Raw genomic sequence first — 14896 nt, forward strand, 5'->3', positions numbered from 1 at the left:
ACGCAGGAAAGGGGGCTGGTCCCGGAGCTGGGGCCTGTACTGCTTCTCTCACTTCCTACCTGAAGTTTGGTGCCCACTGGGGACTCCCGCCTTGGCACGGCATTAACAGGATCTGCACAGGCCAAAACAGCATCTCCATCACTCGGCACCTTTGGGTGATGTAACCTACTTCCCCTCCCCCCTGCCCCCCCCCACCGACCTTCATGTCCAGGTATTTTAGCGAGAGTGTCAGCAGTTTTGCTTGGGTTTAGAACAGGGATCAGTAAGCTATGGCCCCTGGGCCAAATCCAGTCCCACTGTCTGTTTTTATAAAGTTTTATTGGAACATAACCATGCCCATTCACTTACATATTGTCTAGAAAGCCTAGAATATTTACCATCTGGCCCCTTATTTGCTGGCCCCGGCTTAGAAGGGACCTTAAACTTGATCTGCTCTAGCTCAGCATTCCAAGCACTTGGGTCTGGCCCAAAGACAGCGTCCATCTGTAGGACCAGGTATGGCGACCAGGAAGATGGCTAACAGTGATCTTCGTTCAGTGTACGGAGCACGGTCTAAAAATAAAAACAAAAAAGTGAAAATGCCAGTTTTCCAGGTCCTCTCGGGAACATTGTCTCAGCTGAGTCTTAGGTAAGCGTGGAACACCCATCTTACAGAGGAGCAAACTGAGGCTCAGAAAAGCTCAGGACGAATCCTAGGCTGAGAAGGCCGAGGATCGGAAGCTGGGGGCGCAAGGCTGTTGGAGGAATGATGCAGAGTCAGGTGGTGAGGTTGGGGCGGAGCCTGGAGGGGAGCGCCCTGCCAGGCTACAGTCCCCCAAAAGAGGGCTAGTGGATCTCTGTGGCCACATTTGGAAGGAGACGGAAAGTGGAGGGCAGCTGGATGGCTTTAGTGGCCTTGCGTGGCAAGGAGGTTGCTGTGTGTGGACAGCAGGAGGTGTTGGCCTGGACACAGGGTGGGGTTGGGCAGGTGACAGGTGAGTCAAGAGTGGCCCTAGGGTTGCCACAGTGATTGACCACCTAGGAGGTGACTCAGATGGCAGGATGGCCCAGGAACAGCAGAAGGGGTGGCTCACGTCCCTGGCTAGGCCCCAGGGTGCCCTCGTGCGGGAGTGGTCCCGAGATGCTGCGGGCATCTTTGCCTGCCCTCTCCGCCCCCTCTCCCCAGCCTCTTCCTCCCAGGGACCCCCCTCTGCTCAAGGTCACATGGTCCAGGGGCCAGAAGGGCTCCCCGCCTTGGATGGTTCCCAACATGGGGGACCAGGAGGGTAGGAGCTTAACACAAGGGCCATGTAAGTAAACCTGCTTGGCAACCAGGAGGTAGAATCTCAGAAAGGGAAGAAGCTGGTGGAGCTCACCTGGACAGACAGCCGACAAGTCACTGTGAGGTTACGTTGTCTTTTCTGACCCCGTGTTCTGAGGCTGGACTAACCTTGCTGCCACGAGATTCCTTTTCACCTCCGTCTTGTGCTTTCCTACTGCAGTGATCCCTGTGTAGGGCCCTTAGTCTGGCTCAGGAGTTGGCCGACTACCTGCTGGTCTGTTCTTGTAAATAAAGTTTTGTTGGAACTCAGCCAGGTTCACTTATTTATGCATTGTCTGTGGCTGATCTCGTGCTACAGGCAGAGTTGAGTAGTTGCACAGAGACTGTTGGGCCCACAAAGCCTAAAACATCTACTAGCTAGCCCTTGACAGAGAGAGTTTACTGCCTGGTCCAGCTGAAGTAGGAGTTATATGTGTGCACAGGCCCAGATTTACTGGCCCATGAGCCCCTCTCTCCCTCTCTTCCCTGCTCGTCCGCCACCCCTTCAACCCTCCACCCCCCTAACCTCTGACTTGTCCCCAACCTCCTTGTTGTGGTCTTTCTCCGTTCCCACCCATTTCTCTCCAAGTATTTTAAATTTATTTATTTATTTATTTTTGGCTGTGTTGGGTCTTCGTTTCTGTGCGAGGGCTCTCTCTAGTTGCGGCGAGTGGGGGCCACTCTTCATCACGGTGCGCGGGCCTCTCACTATCGCGGCCTCTCTTGTTGCGGAGCACAGGCTCCAGACACGCAGGCTCAGTAGTTGTGGCTCACGGGCCTAGTTGCTCCGCGGCATGTGGGATCTTCCCAGACCAGGGCTTGAACCCGTGTCCCCTGCATTGGCAGGCAGATTCTCAACCACTGCGCCACCAGGGAAGCCCTCCAAGTATTTTTTTTTTTTTTTTTTAAAGATTTATTTATTTTTATTGATTAATTGATTGATTGATTGATTGCTATGTTGGGTCTTCGTTTCTGTGCTAGGGCTTTCTCTAGTTGTGGCAAGCGGGGGCCACTCTTCATCACGGTGCGTGGGCCTCTCACTGTCACGGCCTCTCTTGTTGCGGAGCACAGGCTCCAGACGCGCAGGCTCAGTAATTGTGGCTCACGGGTCCAGCCGCTCCGCGGCATGTGGGATCCTCCCAGACCAGGGCTCGAACCCGTGTCCCCTGCATTAGCAGGCAGATTCTCAACCACTGCGCCACCAGGGAAGCCCCATCCAAGTATTTTAAATTAACGTGTTGGCAAGACTTTTCCCCACCACCTTCCCTTCGCACACAGCCCACCTGCCCCGGGTCTCCTCTCCCCCGACCCCCAGCCTCCCCGTCACTTTTCCCACCTGTTCCCATGGGTCGTGGGTGGAGTGGGATCTTCAGTGCCATGAGATTCTGGGAGAGCGGTCCTTCCTGCCGTGAGGCCAGAGCCAGCCGACAGGACGGCGACAGACTGCTTCACTCCAGGAAGCGGTAAAATGAACTCTCTTCAGATATTAATTCCCTCCTTGTCCTCCCAGAGAGCTGACCTGTGTCCCCACGGGGTCCTGCACAGAGAGGTTGCTGGGCACCAGCCAGAGTGGGTATCCAGACAGAGATGGGTGTGGGTGCTTCTGACTTTGAGATCTGCCTTGGACCAGCTTTCCCCCGGCTCAGAAAGATGCTGTTGGGGAGGCGTGGAAGAGGGGGGTCAGGGAAGGCCAAGCAGCCAGTCTCTGCAGTTACCAGGACCACGTTGCCACACCAAAACCCAGGCTCTCCGCATCCTGGTAATCAGGCCCCATAGCTATGGATGCCCGCTCAGCAGGGCCTTGGGGGGAGTCCTGGAGGTTTCGATGGCTCTTGAGATTTGATGGGACTGAAAGCTTGAAATTGGGATTGTCCTGGGAGTTCTAGGTCGTGAGGTCATCATATCCACAGAACTTTCCAGAACCAGGGTGGTCTCCCGGCCGCCGAGGGACCCCTCAGCTCTGTACAGCTTTGCAAACATTTGACACGAGGGGTCCCAACCCCTCTCTGAAGCAGTGCCCATGAGGGAGGCTCTTGTTCCACACCACAGAGGGGAGGGCAAGAAGGGTGACCCACCCACTGAGGTAAGGCGGTCCGGGCCAAGGGCTCCCACTCGGGTGTCTGCCGAGAGCCAGTCTCCAGGGGCCCTGGCCACCCTGAGGACGGTGTGTCACGGGGTCTCTTCCCAGCTGAGAGGAAGGCGTCTCCAGGGCAGCCAGAGACCAGACCTGCGTCCGGCCCCGTGCAGGTCCCGCCCCTCCTCCTGGCCCTGCTGGTGCCTGGGCGCCCGACAAGGAGGCCAGTGGTCCCAGGTTCCCAGATCTCCTGCAGCCGGTGCCTGCCCCCGTCCCCTGGCAGGCGCTCTGTCTGCTGCCGCAGTGGGACAGCGACACGCCCGCTGCAGCCCCTACACTGGGCTCCTTTGTTTTCTCCTTGTCCCAGGCACCATTGTGCTCCTTGGAGCAAGTGACCCTGTGATGCTTCTCCAGCAGCCAGGCACCGACGGCCTCTCGCCCAGCTCCTCTGTGTCCCCGTTTGGTTGTGTTTATGTAGCCAGGAGCCTGCCTGCTCCCTTGTCTGGTCAGTCCCGGGAGCCCATCCCCCCCACACCAGGCAGCCAAGAGTCCCTTCTGCGGGCCGGGGGCGGGGGTGGGGTTCTGATGGCGGGAACCACCTTCTCTCTTGAGTGAGGCTCGGGAAACCCAAGTAGCTCGTGATTTTCCCTTCTCCAAGGCGGACACTGGGGACAGGCGTGGCAGGGATGGCCAGAGTCCTGTCCATCGCACATTTCAGCCCCTCCTCCTGGGGCTGCCGACAGAGGACGACGGACGGATGCACTGAGATCTCTCCTCCAACCCAAGGCTCCGATTTCCCTTAAAGGAGCCAAGGGATGGTGTAGCCAGGGCGGGAGTGAGGCATCTTGGAGTGGGACTTCCTCCCCAGATGGGCTGTGGGGACCTGCAAGTTGAAGAGTGTGGGCAAGAAGGGGTGGCCGTCTACGAGTTGGTCCAGAGCTACCGGGGGTGAGAGCCTCTGTGCCCACCCGACTCGGGGCCAGCTAGGGGGTTGCTGCGGCCTCAGGGACCGCTGATCAGGGGCTTTATGCGCACTGGGGTTCCCTTCCCTAGTGGGAACCGGTGGTACGTCTTCGGAGGCGGCTGTGCCGGAAGAGAGAGGGACTGGGAGGTGGCGTCTCAAACAGCTTCTGCTGCCACTCGGGGATTCACCTTCCTTCCAAACAGCAGGCGCAGGGAGTAAACTTCCCCTTCGACCAGGAGAGAGGCCCACTGCGCTGGGCTGATGTCGGCATCGGGCCAGCTTGGCCTTCTGCCCTGAGAAACCGTGATGAGGTATTTGGTGAGCCTCGGGCTGGGCACCCGACACAGTTACGAGCAGTGCCCGCCCCAAGTCCGCCTGTCCACGCAGACCGTCAGGTGGACGGCCTCCCTCCTTTATGCCAACCTAGCCGCGGGGACAGAAGGGAATTTCACTCTGTGCCGAGGCTCTGGCCTGCCCGGAATCCGGTGTGATAGGAGCCTGGAAGGCAGACTGCTGGGGCGTGCCGGCGTGATACGAACCGAGTTAATTTCTCCCCTTCTCTCCGCACCTCCTGCTCACTTGGCCTCCTGTTTCTCCTTCCATCCACTAGGCAGTACCAGATGCTCCACACCGGGCAGAGGCCGCCTAGCAAACTCCCTTAGGAGTGCCGTCCAGGCCTGATTGGAAAACTGGAGAAGAGGCCCCGTGATTGATGAGTTTGCCTTGGGCGTTGGTGACCAGGTGAAACGGGAGGCCGACATGGGTCAGAAGGTCACTGGAGGTATCAAGACGGTGGACATGAGGAACCCCACGTACCGGCCCTTGAAGCAGGAGCTCCAGGGTCTGGACTACTGCAAGCCCACCCGCCTGGACCTGCTGCTGGACATGCCCCCCGTGTCCTACGACGTCCAGCTGCTCCACTCTTGGAACAACAATGACCGCTCGCTCAACGTCTTTGTGAAGGAGGATGACAAGCTGATCTTTCACCGGCATCCGGTGGCCCAGAGCACGGACGCCATCAGGGGCAAAGTCGGGTACACGCGCGGGCTGCATGTGTGGCAGATCACGTGGGCCATGAGGCAGCGCGGCACCCACGCCGTGGTGGGGGTGGCGACGGCAGACGCCCCCCTGCACTCCGTGGGGTACACGACACTCGTGGGGAATAACCACGAGTCCTGGGGCTGGGACTTGGGGCGCAACCGGCTCTACCATGACGGCAAAAACCAGCCAAGCAAAACGTACCCAGCCTTTCTGGAGCCGGACGAGACGTTCATTGTCCCTGACTCCTTCCTGGTGGCCCTGGATATGGACGACGGGACCCTGAGCTTCATTGTGGATGGACAGTACATGGGAGTAGCTTTTCGGGGACTCAAGGGCAAAAAACTTTATCCCGTAGTGAGTGCCGTCTGGGGCCACTGTGAGATCCGCATGCGCTACTTGAATGGACTTGACCGTAAGTGTCCTTTGCTCTGTCCGAGGTGGCAGTGTCCCTGGACTCCCTGTGTCCCCTTTGGTCCTCGCTGGGCCCAGCTAGAAGTTTACAGTTGTTGAAATTTAAATGTCTTTAAGTAGACATCCCAGCATTCAGATCCTCAGAGGTGACTCTTGCCTATCTCTGGTTAAGTGAGGATTTCTAGCCAGAGTCTGCAGATTACATGGCAGCATCTTGTGGACAAATGGATGGATGGGTGGATACGTGGGTAGGTGGATGGATGGATGGATGGATAGGTGGGTGGATGGGTGGATGGATGGATGGATGGATGGATGGATGGATGGATGGATGGATAGGTGAATGGATGGATAGGTGGGTGGATGGGTGGATAGATGGATGGATGAGTGGATGGATGACTAAAGGAGTGAATGGATGGGTGGATGGATGGATAGGAGGATGGATGGATGGATGGATAGATGGATGGATGGATGGATAGGTGGGTGGATGGATGGATGGATGGATGGATGGGTGGATGGATGACTAAAGGAGTGAATGGATGGGTGGGTGGATGGATAGAAGGGTGGATGGATGGATGGATGTATGGATGGATGGGTAGGTGGGTGGATGGATGGATAGGTGGGTGGATGGATGGATAGATGGATGGATGGATGGGTGGATGGATGACTAAAGGAGTGAATGGATGGGTGGGTGGATGGATAGAAGGGTGGATGGATGGATGGATGGGTGGGTAGGTGGGTGGATGGATGGATAGGTGGGTGGATGGATGGATGGATGGATGGATGGGTGGATGGGTGGATGGATGGTCTTTGATAAACATGGTTTGTTTCTGGTTGACCTGCCTCCAGGTTTGATCTGCAGTTGACCACATTCTAGCACAGTAACCAGCATATTATTGAGCTGGGTTTTGCAGCTTTGGGGGTACTAGGGCCTCTCACATAAATGAAAGCCAATGGGCTCTCATTCATTAGACAGGTTTAGGGTCTTTCCTGGTGCTGGAGGCTTCTGAGTGGGCTCCTTTGGGACACAGTCCCCTGCGGGGGGTTTGTTCAGTTATGATGTCAGGAGGCCTTTGGAGAGGAGAACATGGATTAGAAACAGGCTGAATCAGCGGCAATTTCCACCTGTCCCTTTGGAAAAGAGAGTGGCCTTTCTCAGACCACGTGTGAAAATAGCCTACCTGTGGCAGCACTGCCCTGGTTTGGGAAGCGGAGGGCTCTGTGGCTTTGTCCCAGCCAGGCAGGGCGTTTCCTCACCTGTGCAGCCAGCACCCTAGGTCCTGGGGCTCCTGGCAGGGGCGGCTAGGTGTGCATCCAGCACGTAACCTCTCTGAGGAAGTAACCTCAGACCTGGTCTAGGGAACCGGCAGGGCGAGTGCTGTGGCTCTTGTCTCTCCAGGTGACAGGGTAGAAGGTCCACAGCCACATCTGCCCTGTGTGGGGATGGGCAGGGATTGGAAGCCCCAGGACCTAGGGTCTCAGGGGACCCTGCCTGCAGCTCTGTCTCCCTCTTCCCAACAGAGAGTGACCACGGCCCCAGGGAGTTTAATGCCCATTGTGTGCCGACACATGGGCGAATTGTTGGGTCCGCTGCCTTGTTGCCAGGCCTCTGACACTGTTGGCCTCTACAAGAACAGGGCAACTCTGTCCCCTCCGGAAACAAGTCCATCAGTGCCGGGCGTTCACACGGCTTCACCGTTTACATGCCCAGCTCCGAGGCAGAGCACAGAGCCCGGAGCGGCTGGGAGGGGGCTGGGGCCTGTTCCCCCCGTGGCAAGTCAGGGCACGAGCAAGCAGAACTGTTCCCCTGCCGAGTCAGGACCAGGCTCAGCCGCAGTTCTGTGGAAACAGTCCTGGAGGCCCAGACGGGCGTGATCAGTAGATGCCCTGTCAGCTCTGCATAAGATGGGAGGTCAGATGCTTTCGCAATTTTTCTTGTTTGGGAAACTTAAAAGGGGGTTGAGGGGGAGAGGAGTAGCATGGGCGTGCACTACGAGAGGCTACCCCTGAGCTGGACCTGGGGTGGGGGGGGGACCTGGAAATGCCCAGAGGCTTGGGCCCCCTCGACACTCTTGGTTACTGATGAGGATGCCCCTCTCTCCCCACCATATTGCCAGGCAGTGCTGGGGCCCCCTTGGCTTCTCGCCTCCCCGCTCCTGGTCAGACATGAAAGAGCCCCAGTCTGCACTGCTGGCTGACTTTGGAGGATCCGGATGGGAAACCCCGTGAGGGTGGGGCAGGATCCCCAGCCACTCAGGATGTTAGATCTCATGTCCTAGAAGTGTCACTCCGGCTCCTGTGTAGAAATGGACAGTGGAGGCAAGAGTGGCCGCCGGGAGGTCAGGGAGGAGCCATGACGGTTGTCCAGGGGGAGAGGTGATGGGGGTGAGGGCCAGGGTGGGTGCTGTGGATGTGTCACTTCCCCGTGGATGCGGGGAAGTGACACATCCTGGTGGCTCTGCGGGTCTGGAGACAGGGTCCAGGACACTGGTCAGTGGGGATGGAGCTGAAACCTGCAACCCCTGGATGAGGTCACCAAGGAAAGGAAGGAGGAGAGGGCCGTGGCCGAGCCCTGGGGTGCGTCACCAGGTGGACGATGGGGAAGGAGAGGTGGAATAGCCGTGGGGCTGGAGGGGAGAGTAGTGTCCTGAGCACCCAGTGAGGAAAGGACACTTCAAGAAGGACACAGTGATGCCAGGGCAAGTACACTCACGGCTGAGACTTGTCCATCAGCTTTGGCAATGAGGTGATCACTGGTGACCTTGACGAGGGTCATCAGGATGGGGTGGGTTCAAAAGCCTGAGGGAGGGGCTGGTGTAGAGAGGAGAGGAGGGTGGTGTGGTCATTTCCTGGGGCCCCAGGAACAGATGACCGCCAGCTGGGCAGCCTAAAGCAACAGAAATGTGTTCTGTGCCAGTTCAGGTGTCCGAAACCAAGGCGTGGGCAGGGTCGGTTCCTTCTGAGGGCTCGGAGGAGAGTCCGTCCCATGCCAGCACGCCTTGGCTTGTAGACGCATCACTCAGTGTCTGCCTCTGTCATCCCGTGACCTCCTCTGTATCTGTCCTCTTCTTATAAGGGCAGGGCCCATCCTGCTCCAGTATGACCTCTTCTTAACCAATTACATCTGCAAGGACCCTGTTTCTAATAAGATCACATTCTGAGGTTCTAGATGGTCCTGAATTTGGTGTGGCGGGGGGGGGGGGGGGGGGAAGGGGCGGTGCTACTCCACCCACAGCACCTCCCCCTCCCTGTGCTACCACCTGCAGGGGAGACGAGACAGTGACAGACAGAGCCCAGCGCTCAGATGGTGGAGTGTCTGTGGAGTGAAGTCAAGGACGCCCAAGTCCTCTGCCCAGGAGGGTTTGCTTGGCTTTCCACTGCAGCTGAGGAAGGAGGAACGTCAGGGTCCACCCAGGGGGAGCAGCCGTGACAGGCAGAAGGTCCGGCCAGATACATCTTCTTGGTGTCAGGCCTGGGCCGGGCTTTGCTCTGACAGTCTTGGAGGTGATTCTGACCTGTTAGTGCTCCCTGGGTTGTCTGGAAAGTCTGCTCCCTCCTTCCCCGCCCAGCCCCACCCCACCCCGGCCGCCAGGTCCTGACCTCAGCAGGGAGCAGCTGTTTGCAGAGCGGGTCAGCCGGAGTCACCGGAGGCCTGTGCCCGGCCCCCTCCCCTCCACCCCGGGTGCTGTGCTGGGCATTTTGTCCACCCAGCCCGCCTTCCCCGGGACGCCAGGTGTACCCTCCCCCGCAGAGTCTCTGCCCCAGTGCTGGGGCCATGGGCTGAGCTGGCCGAGGCCAGAGCAAAGGCAGCGTGTCCCTGTGTGACCTCCACCACTGTCCAACCACCTCTGATCACAGGCTACTTGTTCTGACTCTTTCTAGGGGCTCAAGACTTCCAGGGCTAAGGCTGCAACCAGAGGGGTTGCTGTGTCATCTTGCTCTTTTCTGGGGTGAAGGGGCAGCGCTGGTCATTGTAGGCAGGGGACAGGGCCCAGCTTGGCCCCTAGGCCTGCCCACCACGCTCCCTGGAGATGCAGGAGGGAAAGGCCTATTTGCAAGCAACAGACTGGCCGTCACCCAAGGGAGAGTCCCTGACCCGTGGGTCCTCCCTCCCTGCTCCCTCCTGCTTTTAATGGTGCCTCCCACTAAGGAAGCATTGCCCTGCAGTTCAGCATTTTCAAATTCTCCCCTTTTTTGGCTCCCGGATACATTTGGTGTGGTTTGTCATGATTGCGGGTTCAGGGAAGGCCCACCTCTTTTCCTGCTTTTTGCCTTGGTGACCTCCTCCTGGTGTCCTCCCAGCCTCCTGGGATGCCCACACCTGACGCTGGCTCCTTCCTTCCCCCATTCCAGCTGGGCTCTGGGCGAGCTCCTCGTCGGGGGGACTGATCACCCTGCCCTGCAGGGGCTTCCTTCTGTGGGGGGGGGGGAGGTCACATGAGGACAGCACGTTCTCAGAACTGGGGGGCAGAGAACCAAGCGTGCCCACGTTACCTGACCAGGTGTCAGGCATCTTTCCCCAGTTGGCAAAGACAAGGGGTTGGTGTTTTCTTTTGCTTCTTTTTTGTAAAAACGCCTTGAGGTAAAGGGAAAATACACATGGGTCCCGGGATGGTCATCCTCCACCCACGACTTTCTAGAAAACATTTCTGGAGCGTTTTCACGGCAAGCTGCTTGCAGGAGGGAGCGTAGGGCCAGTCCCGGCAGCTGTGAGGGCGGCGGGCGGGAACGTCGCTGAACCGGGCACTTCCGGACTTGAGACGTTCACCCTTGACCTCACAGACCCGAAGTTCATTCACAGCCTGTGAACTGGACCCAGCGCCGGGCTCTGGGGCTCCGTCTGCGTTGCAGTCTCTCCGAGAACTGGGAGGTGGCCCCGGCCTGCGTGTTCAAACAGGCCACCAGCACTTCTTCTGGAGATATGGACGTGGGTGCGAGGCCTCGTCCAGTTGCTCGACCTTCTGATCCCAGGAATAGCGCTGGCCTCGCTTCCTGGTCCCTGAGCACCACCCCTTCTCATTCATATAAACCATGCGCAGGAGCGGGCACCTGGGCTTCCCAGAGGTGGGCGTGGCGGCCAGAGGCCCCTCGCGCCTCCGCGGAAGAGTGGTGGGCACCGGCCACGTGGATGGAGCCGGATGCACAACCTGCAGCCCCCCCCAGGCGAAAGGACTGAGGTCGTCGGGGAGGCCTTCTGGGTCCTGTGAGCGACCAACCAAAATCTGTGGGACAGACGTTTTCCCTGGCACCGTGCCCATGTCCGTTTCTGTAGCCTCACGCGCGGTCTCTGCGATCAGACCGTGACCCTGGCCATCGCTGTTCTGCCTCCTGCAAGATCAGTGGGGGTGGGGTGGCAATGACCTGCTGTTTAGAAACGTTTCTTCCTGAGGGTGTTGGTGAGTTGACCCGAAACCCATTTAGCCAAGAGGTGGTGATGGGACCTCCCTCTCGGCCCTCCCTCCCCGAGCCCAGCAGGGCTCTCGGGCCACAGGCAGTGGCTCTTGAAGCTTTCGCAAGTGCCTTCGGCCGCCAGGGGAAGCCCCTCTGCCTCCCCGTGGGGCCTGAGCCACATCCTCATGGGAGGAGGTGCTGGAGGAGAATGGAGGAGAGCTTCTGAGTGGAGGAGAGGAGCTGAACTCCCCCCCTCGATTGCTCAGAGGACCACTCGCTCCTCAACCACAGGTCCGGCCGAGAGCTGCTGTGAGGCGTCGCTGGCCTCCAGGAGCTCAGCCCATAGGACTCTGGGGAGCCTTTGGTCCACATCCTTCATCTTCCAGCTGGGGAAACTGAGGCCTGGGTGGAGGGAGCCGTCTGCTGGAGGTCAGGCTGCTGTGCAGGGTGAAAGTGAGGGGCGAGATCTGGGGCCACCGAGGCAGGTCGAGGTCCAGTGAAGGAGACCCAAGTCTCTGTGGGCTGGCAGGTGGGAGGATCCCAGCCCAACCCACCAGGTCTGTGGAATCCTTGACCCACAAAGATGGAAGGTCATTTAGTTCATCCTCCTGCCTCCAGGGAAGGCCCTGTTTCAAAGCTTTCCATGAAAAACATTTACTACTTCCATCCCGTCTCCTGTGACTGCCCATGGGAGATGAAGAGCCATTGTTTGTCTTCTTTTAAAGCCTGGAATTTAGTAAATGCACTATCAAGCCTAAGATGTAATGTGTTTTTTTTTTAATGACAGCTTTATTGCGATATAATTCACATGCCGTGCATTTCACCCATTAAAGCGCATGATGCAGTGGTCTCCCGCATGCTCACAGCTGTGTAGCCGTCGCTGCGGGCCATCTTAGAATGCTTTCATCACCCCAAAGGGAACCCCTACTCAGTCGCTCCTCATTTCCCCCAATGCCCCCAGCCTTAGGATTTGGTCTTAAATCACCGAATTTTAATTATTTTATTTTATTTTATTTTATTATTTTATTTATTTATTTATGGCTGAGCCATGTGGCTTGCGGGATCTTAGTTCCCCGACCAGGGGTTGAACCCAAGCCCTCGGCGGTGAAAGCGCCAAGTCCTAACCACTGGACCGCCAGGGAATTCCCAATAACTGAATTTTTAAATGTTATTTTTAATATTCTGAGACACACTGGTGAATATTACAGAACTTTCGTCCACTTTTTACTGGTGGGATGGGATCTCAAGGGAAATGGTGGGGGGTTTCTCAGTTTTTTGGCCTGACCTTTATTTTGTTCACAAAGGAGTTGGGGGAGACCGTGGATGAGGCCACAGATGCCCTCATTTCGCCTCTCTGCCTGTCCAGGGCACCGTGGGGGGGGACCCCAGGCTGTTTCGGTGGGCTCACCTGTACGATAGCTAGGAGGAGTCAGCTCCAGGAGGTCCTGGTGAGCAGGGCCCACCATGCTCCCAGCAGCCTCCAGGGCCCTGGAGGGCATGACTTTCCAGTTCCTTCTGGAGCTGAGAATTTATCTGAGGTGCGAGCTGCACGGAACCTCTCTTGCAGGAAGCTAGGCCCCAGGCCCTCCGGGACACAAGGACAGAGGTGCCCTTACAGGCTGCAGCTAGAAGCCCTTCTCGAATCCAGATTCCTGAGGCAGCTCTGCCGTGAGCTGGGCCCAGACTGCCGGGATTTGGATCCCAGCCTGTAGCCCTGGCAATTCGGTCTCCTCTGCGCCTGAGCGCCCTCAGCTGTAAGAGGGACTGGAAAACAGTCCCTGTGAGCAGTTGGGTTAACACGACACGATTCCCCTCCTAAAGGTCCGCGTGGGGTCTGGTGCTGGGGGTACGTGCAGGGGAGAGTCCATCCTGTGTGCCCCGGATGGACGTGCACTGAGGGGGCCTCTAGTTTGATGGGTTAGAGCAGGGACGGCCTGGCTTGGAATGCTTGCTCCGTGTCCTACCAGCGGCGTGGCCCTGGGCAAGTTATTTGGATTCTGTCCCTCAGTTTCCTCATCAGTAAAATGGGGCAGATGGTCATGGTATATCTCCCTGTGATTATCAAATGATTCATAATAAACCACTGTGAGGATTAAATGAGGGCTTACAAAGGGGCCTGGTCCAGTGAGTTCTCCGTGCTAGCAACTAATAATTCATATAAAATGTAAAATGAGTTAATCTGGAGTCATCTAATCTGGGCGTTAAAACTAGTATTAATGATGCTATTGCTGTTGTCAGTGTTGTTTGTTCTAGAACCACCTAGAGCTGTGCTAACCCAGTGTCCTCTGTCTCTCCTCGGTCTCCGCAGCGGAACCCCTGCCGCTCATGGATCTCTGCCGCCGCTCGGTGCGCCTGGCCCTGGGGAAGGAGCGCCTGGGTGAGATCCACGCGCTGCCGCTGCCCGCCTCCCTCAAGGCCTACCTCCACTACCAGTGATGCTACAGCCGGGACCGCCAGCACGACCGCCCCCACCCACCCCAGTGCCAACTCACTGAGCCACCGCCGCGCCCCGCGCCCTGGACCGGCGTCTGCGGCATGGAAGTCCTGCTCTTCCTCCCCAGCCTCCCCGGCTGCCCCGCCGGACACAGACTGCTCTGGACACGGGCCCCTCTGTCCCCCTTCCGGACACTGGCAGAAGTTCCCCGCATGCCGCATCACCGCCCCTTCTGGGAAGAGGACCCAGAGGATAAACTCCTACACTGAGCTCCGATCTGCTCTCGGGGTGGCCTGGGTACTCCCGCACCTGCCGGGCCCCACGGCGCCGAGAGTAGATCCCGGGGGTGCTAAGAGGTGCTTAGATGAGGGCCGGTGCCCGCCCAGTGGGGCAGCCGCGCCGGACGAAGCTCAGGACGTCAGAAGCTCACCGTGGCCACCGAGGCAGAAACCAAACCTGGACCTTCCCCAGGCACGTGAGCACCCAGCATCAGTCCTGGCTGTCGGTGCCCCTGTACCCTGTATTTATTCTTTTAACAATAACAAAAGCCATTTATTTATTCCATTTAGAAAGGACACCTTGTTCGGGTCACCTCTCTCTGGAGTGTTCTGTTGCTTTTCTTCCGCCTGCCCCTCCCTGGGGTGTGTGTGCCTCACCTGGCCTTTTCGCTGGGTCGTGTCTGTCGTGTGTCCCCACGTGGGCACAGGGGTGTCTTTGTTTGGGTCCCTTGACCTACAGTTTCCAGGGGGCTCTGCTCCGAGTGCCCGCGTGGGCCCCTGAGGGGGCATCAGCCTCACGTGCAATATGAGTGCCTTGGGGGACCCGTCTGCACGGGCAGTGGCGGCTCCCCGTATCTCTCCAGGCAGCCACCCATCGCTAGGGCTCATCCGTCTTTGCACATGGTTTCATTTCTTTAGTCTTCTGTGGGGTTTTTCAGTGTGGGTTGGGTTTTGTTTTTGCTTTCCTACCTGAGATTTGCCACGTGCATCCTCGGAAGCTCTAGCGTCTCTGAAGACCACCCGAACCGAGACGGGGGGATGAGTGAGTCTTCATCCCCTGAGAGGCCGGGGGCAGGGCGGGGTGGGGGAGACCAGAGCGGAGTTGCGTGTCCTAGAAGCCGGTGCAGGTCTCCGCTTGGTGCCCCTGTCCGGGTTCATCACGGTGCCCCAGAGCCGTGAGGTGGGGCAGGGGGGTCGGGGCGGGCAGCCAGCAGGAGAGGGACGCACCCTCCCGTGCACAACTCCCCCATGTAGCAGACCCCAGCACCCGCCTCCACAGTCACCG

At 58.2% G+C, this 14896-nt stretch overlaps 1 protein-coding gene across 4 annotated transcripts in view; it reads left to right on the forward strand.

The window, feature by feature from the left end:
* Positions 1-14896, forward strand: part of SPSB1 (splA/ryanodine receptor domain and SOCS box containing 1) — a 69273-nt gene that overhangs the window by 53765 nt on the left and 612 nt on the right. For 3 of the 4 annotated variants that reach the window (XM_057531843.1, XM_007170029.3, XM_007170030.3), the window contains exons 2-3: positions 4949-5791; positions 13487-13758. In XM_057531843.1, coding sequence (XP_057387826.1) covers positions 5098-5791; positions 13487-13614 — 822 coding nt within the window. In that variant the 5' untranslated portion in view covers positions 4949-5097 and the 3' untranslated portion in view covers positions 13615-13758. Of the gene's footprint in view, positions 1-4948; positions 5792-13486 lie in introns of those variants that run through there. The other variant, XM_028163485.2, reaches the window with a different exon arrangement.

This window comes from Balaenoptera acutorostrata, chromosome 1, assembly GCF_949987535.1.
Source record: "Balaenoptera acutorostrata chromosome 1, mBalAcu1.1, whole genome shotgun sequence".
In the NCBI taxonomy this organism is placed as follows: Eukaryota; Metazoa; Chordata; class Mammalia; order Artiodactyla; family Balaenopteridae; genus Balaenoptera; species Balaenoptera acutorostrata.